We start from the raw sequence: 7,914 nt of genomic DNA on the forward strand, positions 1-7,914 counted from the left end.
GAGGTCTGGACTCCACTCTTTCTGCATAGTCTTCCAACAGCTCTGTTAGGATGTGGTGGTGTCTATTGCTTAATCCTGGCAGAGTTAAACACCTGAATGCTTTTATGGCAGCTGCTGTCTTCACTGTACCTTCCCCTCATGGACTGCCTCTGAGTTCCAGGCTTTCTTCTACTGTGAGGTCCATAGTGCTTATCACTTAAGTGCTTGTCTTGGCAGGCTCCTCTGGTGCTCAAAGCAGCAAGTGAAATAATTTTCCACATATGGTTTGTCTGGAAACCACTGGGAAAAGTTCTTTGTATTGTGCAGTGTCTGCTCTTATAGTGAGATGTTTCAGTTCGTTTTCAATATACTTCTTTACAGCCCTGGGTGCAGGTAGGACACAGAAATGGTAGAGCTGGGTATGAGCAACCTCAATATAAGGTACTCTGAAAACTGTGTGTTGAGTGTTTAGATTAAAGCTCCTAGTCTGTAGCACTGCCTGTCCCTGCACTGGTCCTGTGCTCTGCTGAACTGAAAACTAGTATTTACTAGAAAACCCTCACCTTGTGGGTTGCAAATATAGTTGCTATAAATTAGTGTTTTTCAGGGTTTTCCTTGTCTTTCTGGGTGACATGCAGTGAGTAGGCCTTTTTTGTCGTTTGTGGGATTGTTTATCTCAGATTATTCTTCCTGTAGAATGATGTTACACAAGCAAAACAGTTGTTGTTGTTTTTTTTTTTAAATTCCAAGTCATAGCTGTAGCCTCCTTTCCATTTGCATGAAGTTGGTTTGTTGAGCTGTACAATCAGCTGGAGAAGGTGCCTTTCTGCTACTTCTTGTGCTCACCTGCCATTGCTGCCTTCAGAAGTGAGTCTGTTACTCTGTTCTTCTTTTGATGTGTTCAGAAGAAGAACCAGAATGGGATTATTTCATATTTGCACAGTAGCCTGCTTTTGGTGGTGGTTGTTAACCTTTTCATGACTTTGGAAAGGGGGGCAAAGGATGTGGGGAAAGCAGTAAGGCGAAGTAGGTAAAACTGCTTGAGCTTTAATGAGCTGAGGGGGTTTCATTTGGGTGCCTACAAATTAAGTGTCAAACCATGAGAAGGAAGTGAAAGTTGGTGGAGGGATGGAAACAAGCTTAGTTGTTAAATGAGTTACCATGAACTGCAGTAGTGACTTTTTTGATGCCAAGTGTCCTACTTGATAAAGTTTGCACAGTTAGATTTGTGTGTGGGATCAGAGAGGGAGCTTGTAGGAGGCAGTAACCTGAAGTGCTGTTTTCTCCCTGGTTTCTTCATGCTGGAGCAGACAAGAGTTGAAGGAATTGCTCAGGCATCTCTATTCCTGAGTGATGCTGTTCAGTCTGCTTCTGACAGCCTCTGCTGCCTTGGTGATTTGCTTTGGCCAGACACAACAAACATGGATCCCTTAAGCAGTGAGCCAGTTCTGGTTTCTGGAGTTGCTTTTGGTTGAAGGAGTTTTGCTGGTGCTTGGCATCTTGCAGAAATCAACCTGCTTCGTTGAGTCTTTGGACTGAGTTCCTAGACTGTGAATGTGCAGTTCCCTACCTACTTGTGCCCATCAGCTTTGGTTGGAGTACACAGAAGCTTTGAAGAGTGCCAAGCACTACATAGTAGAATGCAGTATTTCACACAGAATTGATGGCAGGAAATCTAAAATGCCTTGTGGGTTTGTTACTGGGAGTGGTTACAGGCCTTCAGTCCTTTCCTCTTTTTATCAGACTTATTCTTTACCTCTGTTCTCATCAGGCAGATTGGACACCACATCCTTTTCTCAGGTGGAAGTTGTCCTGGTGCTCATGGAGTATGCTTGGGATAACATGATCCTCCACCATTGCTTCATGGGAAGGAATGACCTTTTGTATTTTGTGATGAAATTGTAACTGGGGGAGGCTGAGGAAGTAAGTTTCCCCTGTTTTCAAGCAGAACTTGTGTACAGAGGGGGGAGTTTAGCTTTTCCTATTTGCTTTTAGGGCAGCTATTGCCTGTGGTGCTTGGGGCAGCAGCCTTGCTTTTCCCTATCAAAATACTTTGGGATTGCAGCCCAAGTTTGCAAGTTCAGGACAACACAAGTGCCACAGGTGTGTCCACTTCATGTCCTGCAGTGTAGAAACTGTATAGTTTTGGTGTGTACTATGTTAGTGCTTACAAGAGCTGGGTGAGGGGTTGATGCTTTAGATATCGTGGGGTTTTTTGCCTTAGAAATAAAACACACACAGGGGGGCCTGGGACCCTTGTTACCTGAAACAATTACCCATTATTAACAAGTCTGTGCAAAAGCTGCTGCAAAGGGCAGGAAATAGGGAGGAAAAATCTCATGTCTGTGAAATGAATGGATACATGATGTTAAGTTGCAGAGTCCTGCTCCCAGCCAGGTGCTGGTTCCAGACCTCAGAGTGTGCACAGACTCTAGGCAGCACTGAGCTTTTACAGCTGATGTGCATCCAGGATCCCAGGGCACACTACAAGTAACCAGTGCAGCTTGTTGACCTCTCCTTGCTCATCTGCATGGAGGGGAGTGTTGTTCCTTTTCAGGCAGGGAGGACAAAATGTCCGAACAGTTTGCTGGGAGCTGCTTAAAAATATCCTTGCACCTCTGGGGCATGAGGAAATGGGATTAAAAACAGTATGCCATTTTCAAAGTTGTGGAATTGATGATGTAAGGTCAATGCAGGGGAAGGGAAGCAGAGCTGACAAGGGCAGTGTGTTTGTTCTGTATCCTATTGGGTGGCTTTTTCCATACTTGAACACCTTGCTTTTGTAGGTGTAGTTTTTTATATACTTTAAAACACCATTCTTGTTCACACTCCTATTTCTGCTGGGGCTTGTTGGGGTTTTTTGGCTAGCATGTGTGATTGTATTAACTTTTTTTTTTTCCCTTTCTTATCTGCTTAGTTTTCAGGCACACTGTGTCCCTGCTCTGTGCAATAATGTGGCTTCTGCAACTGCTAGTGCCAGCAAAAGGCAAGTGGTGAGTGGCAGCTAGGGATGGAGGAAAAGTCTGGAGTGCCCCTTTGCTGATAGCATGGAAGGATGCCTTCCTGATAAAGACAAGCCATGTAACTTAAGCTTAAGATAAGAATTAAAGAAACGAGAAGCAGGGACTTACAGCTAAATGATGAATCCCAAGTTTGACTTTCAGTTTTGGCTCTGTAGCTCCCTGTCAGCTTCTGTTAAAGCCTGTATCTTCCTTTTCTGCTTTGCAGAGCATATTTTGAAAGATTCTCTTGTATTTACTATACTCTTGTTTTTACTAAGTGGGTTTAGACCTGTTGCATGAGCTGAGCAGAAAGGGAGTAAAAAAGCCAGGGAGCCAAATGCTGAGATGCATTCTGGCTTGGTGCTTTGGTAGCTCTGAGGCTTGGATGAAAGCAATCCAGCTTCTGGAAAGAAGACCTGAATGTTAAATGCAATGGCTCTGTGTTGTTACTGTGGGCTCATCTTGGCTTTGATCAATTTAATACCCAGGCAACTGTGGGTCAGCTCCAGGTTGATAAGGTGTTATCAGAGCCAGATCAGTACCCGAGGGTGAATCTGTCTGTTCAGTTATTCCATCAGTGTAACAGCAGGGGTAGTCAGTCTTGCTTTGCTGGCTGTTGTGTTGCCTACAGCTGCCCAGCACAGTCAGTGGCTGGGTGAGGGCAGGATCCTCCTTCCTTCTGGGCAGCAGCAGCACTGCAATCTCAGGACCCTGCAGGGAGCTGGAGCAGGAAACTGGTTCAACACAGAGCAACTTAATTTCGTAGGATTCAGCTTTCTGAACTGAAGTGGACCAAGTAACTGGCTAAAGATCTGTCTGCTTAGTGATTACAGTGTCATTTTGTTTGATGTAGTGCTCAGCTGCCACTGCTGGTTACGTTGAAAGCCACTCGTGGTTACTGTGGTCTGTTTAGTGCTCCTCTCTCCCAAGATGCTGCTTCTCTGCTTGTTCCTGTTCTGCCTCTACACACCCTTCCTCTTTTCAGGAGGGCTGATACACGTGCAGGGCTTGGCCAGGACAGCTGTAGCTGTTGGCTATCTCCACACAGGCATCATCCACTGAAAAATGCAAATTTGTTTTTCACAAAAATTTTAAAAAATCCCCAAAAACCTTGATAGAAAGGTAAGGATTTTAATGGGAGGAAGCCTGAAAGCATGATTTCACCCTCACAAGCAAAATAAAACAACCCCCCAACTTCTCATACATGTTACTCACTGGCACAGGTATTGTATGTGCTGCTACATATTTTACCCCTGGAAAAAGTAAGGAAGAGATCTTTGTTCTGGCAGTCACAGAATTGACCACTGATTTCTGTAACACATCCATCGTAAAAGCAAGCCTATAAGCAAGAATCCTGCTTTTTTTAACAAAACAAAAGGATTATTACAGCCCTTTCCTAAAAGTTGCCTTTAGCTTTACTCTTCACTTTTTTTAGGTCTTTCTGTTTCATTAAGTGAGAGAGCCTGGGCATTGTGAGTGCCTTGTCTGCCTACTGAGGCATATAAATAATTTCCTTTATTACCACAGTTCTGCTTTCAGTACAGTCCCTTGGTACAGTGCCTTTATGTGGATTTTATATAGTCTTTCCCTTTGATGTGCCTGGGATTATTAATTCTCTATGATAATTAATGGAGGCTTTGTCTTTCTCCTGCAGTCTCAATCAAAAGATCTCAGAGCCTTTTGTAAATGTTAAGTGATTAGTGATGCAGTAGCAGACTGGTTGAGTTGTGTGTGTGGTTTGTCTCTAAGAAAGAGACAAAGAGTTTCAGTGTATCAGCATGCACTGCATTTGGGGCTGGTTTGAAGTCTTTCAGTATTTCAGTTCTTCTTGGAAGATACCAGATTTTGTAAAATGTTTTATTTTGTGTTCTTCAAAGGCTTACAGTTTTGAAGATGACTTTTTGTGGAAGAGCTGTAGGTGTCAGGTGGAAATTCTGCGTGTGTTGTGTCTGTGATAGGCAAACTGAGGAGCAGGGTAAGAGATAGGCACTGCAGAGCCTTTACCCACCTGTTGCCTTCTGGTCTGACACCTCGTGGGAAGTGGGAGCTCCAGCATCCTTGCAGGATATGCAAGGATTGGCTACTTCATCACGAGGGTTTGTCCCATGGCCACATCTCACCTGAGGTGTGAGTGAATGATGTTCACATCACTGGTCTGAATGGGGTAGAAATGGTCTTGAATATGGACTTTCTATTTTACATGTGTTTATCTGAACTCTTAGGATATGAGTTGCAGGGAGGTGAGTTGCTGTCTGAAAAAGTGCAGCTGCTTGCAAATTTGCCTCTGGAAACAGTAAGGAAACTTGGGAAGCAGTAAGATACTATGGGCAGGAAAAGAGCTTCCGTGCAGTTTGCATTACATGGTCATTGCACATTTCCCTTCTGTGTGCCACTCCAACCAAAGAAGATGACAGTTACTTGAACAAATCATCTGTGATGGAGCCAAGAGTAACAAAACAGCCTAATAGCTTCAAAAGTTAGGGTTTAATCACGGGATGAAAGTACATTGTGTAAAAGCTGTGTGGTCAGGCCGTGCTGTGGAGCCAGCTCGGCACTGGATGAACGTGAGGGAAAGCACGGAAACCCGTGATTAGCATCATGACAGCTTCTGCTTTCTGTGGGGTGGGATTCAGCTTTGCAGGCAGAAATAACTAGAGCTAAAATTAAGTAGCATTTACCATCTGTTTCTGTAAGAGGCAGAGGCTTGTGGTTAATTTTTTATTAGCAAAGCAGTGAATGGTAAGGACTTCAGAGGTGAACTGTGCTGTTGTTATATCTTTTAATATTGCACTAAAATGATGAAGAGTGAAGGTAGAAAGGATTAAATTATCATCTTGCTCTCATATAAAAGAGAAAGCAGGGACTTTTCTTCTTTTTATAGTGCTCCTGCTGACTTTAAAGGCTGTTTTCTGATTTGTAAGAAATCCCTGACAGCTCTGATGGTGCTTCCAACTTCCTGCAGCTCGTTGCTCCTGTTCTGTGGAGCTTGCGTGTGATCCCGTACACCAAGGCAGCCTGCCTGGTTTACAGATGTAGTGCTGTATAGCATGTTTATGTGATCCACTCGTTATATTACTTTGTTTGAAAGGCCAGCACAGCTTCCAATGTGACTAAATCATGTTGACTGCTTGACAGTGCCAGGAGACTGTTAAAACATCGGAGGGCTTCCAGGAACCCGCACTGCTTTCCTGGGGACTGGTAGAGGAATGACCTCTAACTCATGAATTTGAATTTCTGGTTTAGAGAAACGCTCAGGGTTTTTTGCTGAATGCCTTGGCCATTTGCCCATCCCTTGTTACATTTGGATTTTGCTAGTGCTGGCTGAAGCAGTTTGGAGGACTTGTGCCTGTTAATTTAGGATCTGCTCAGAGAGATCTCCAGCCAGAAGGGAGGGAGGCTATAACAGACATCTGGAAGACATTGTAGCTAATTCTGCCAGATACCTTTCCAAAGCATCATCTTTCTGTGCTTATAGTTACACCTGACTTGTCCTGTGTAAGTTCACAGCTGAGTCATTTAGACCACTGGCAAGTTTTGTATGAAGGCTGCAACCATTTGGCAGAGTCTGTGTTGTGGGTCAAGGTGGGGGCAATCTCTTTTTGCAGGCTGGCAAGGGTTCCCTGGATGCTGGGGCTGCTTATACAAGTTCTGCTGGCACATCTGAGGGAGACCTCTGCCCTTGTCTGGTGTGATGTTCCAGTGGGAGCAAACATATTTGACTGGGGCAGCAGATACAGGAAAGATTCTGCTGGAGAGCAGCCTGGACTAAGCAATACTACCACAGCCTGTCTTAAATTTCCTACCCCTTCCAAGTCTTCCCCTGCTTTAGGTTTCCTGTGACCAATTTGTGAAATGAAGGGCAAAGAACTATGCCAGAACAACAGAGGGAGATGTTTCCAGTGGGAAGGGCAAAAGAAGAGGACCAGTGAATGGGGAGGTGGAGAGCAGAGAAGCAGCAATGATACTATAGCCTGTTGTGCAAGTGCACCTCTGTTCTACCAGTAAAATGCTCCCTTGCATGAGTGGCTTGCTTGATGTAAGGATCTGGTATAAATCTGACAGCAAAGCCACTGTTGCTGGTATGAAGTCAGTTAATGTCCATAGTCTTTTACAGTACCTTTGGGTTTGTGAAAGCATGGGCTGTGAAAACCTTTCTTTGTTGTAAATTTGCAGTCAGATTCTTCTCAGAAATTTACCTGTTGCTCCATCCTGACTATTCTTTTTAACTGTTTCAACTTTGCTCCTTTGTGGGTTCTCTGCTTTTTCCAGTCTTGTGATTCACTTCAATTTTTCTGCTTCTGTTTCTTTACTTAGTAGTGATAAGTGAGTATTTGGGGCAGGGAAAAAGTCCTCAGCATTTGTTCAACCTCAGTGTGAAAGGGTTCTGGAGTGCAGCAGGTGTTGGGAGTGCCCTGGCAAATTAGTGTTCCTGAGCACTATTTCTTCTTTGCATGCTGGTTATTTCTCTGTGAACCCATGTGTTCCTGGGACAAGCTCTTGAGGTGGTCAACCAGACTGTGCTTTGACCAGAGGGTGGAGATGGCTTTCTCAGGAAGCTCCTTGGAGAGAAAACACCATCTTTGAGGTGCGTGCTCTGAGGCAGCCACTGTCAGACCAAGGGAGGCACTTGGCCATCTCTAGAAGCAGCAAGGATAGGGAGATTCCTGGCTGGGAAGCCAGGGCCAAGTGCTGTGTCCTCTGTCCTGGCCCCCACCCCCACCTAGCAGCTGGGAAGCTATCTTGGTGCCTCTGGTGTGTCACTCTGCCCAAATTAACATGGGTTTGGCGGTCCCGGGGTGGCAGCTCCTTATCCAGTTGCTGCCCCTCCTCCTCCAGCCCTCAGGCAGCCTGTGCTGTTCATCTGTGACCTGTTTGTGCTGCTGGGGCTGGGATGGCGGGGCTCCTGTGCAAAAGGCGCAAGAAAGGAGGTAGG

General features: G+C 44.9%; 1 protein-coding gene across 1 annotated transcript in view; it reads left to right on the top strand.

Moving 5' to 3' along the window:
* Window positions 1-7,872: 7,872 nt before the first annotated feature.
* Window positions 7,873-7,914, top strand: part of PARVB (parvin, beta) — a 40,656-nt gene continuing 40,614 nt past the window's right edge. The window contains exon 1 of the mRNA XM_010004770.1: window positions 7,873-7,909. Coding sequence (XP_010003072.1) covers window positions 7,873-7,909 — 37 coding nt within the window. The remainder of the gene's footprint in view (window positions 7,910-7,914) is intronic.

This window comes from Chaetura pelagica, unplaced genomic scaffold (genome assembly GCF_000747805.2).
Source record: "Chaetura pelagica isolate M959 unplaced genomic scaffold, ChaPel_1.0 scaffold479, whole genome shotgun sequence".
In the NCBI taxonomy this organism is placed as follows: domain Eukaryota; kingdom Metazoa; phylum Chordata; class Aves; order Apodiformes; family Apodidae; genus Chaetura; species Chaetura pelagica.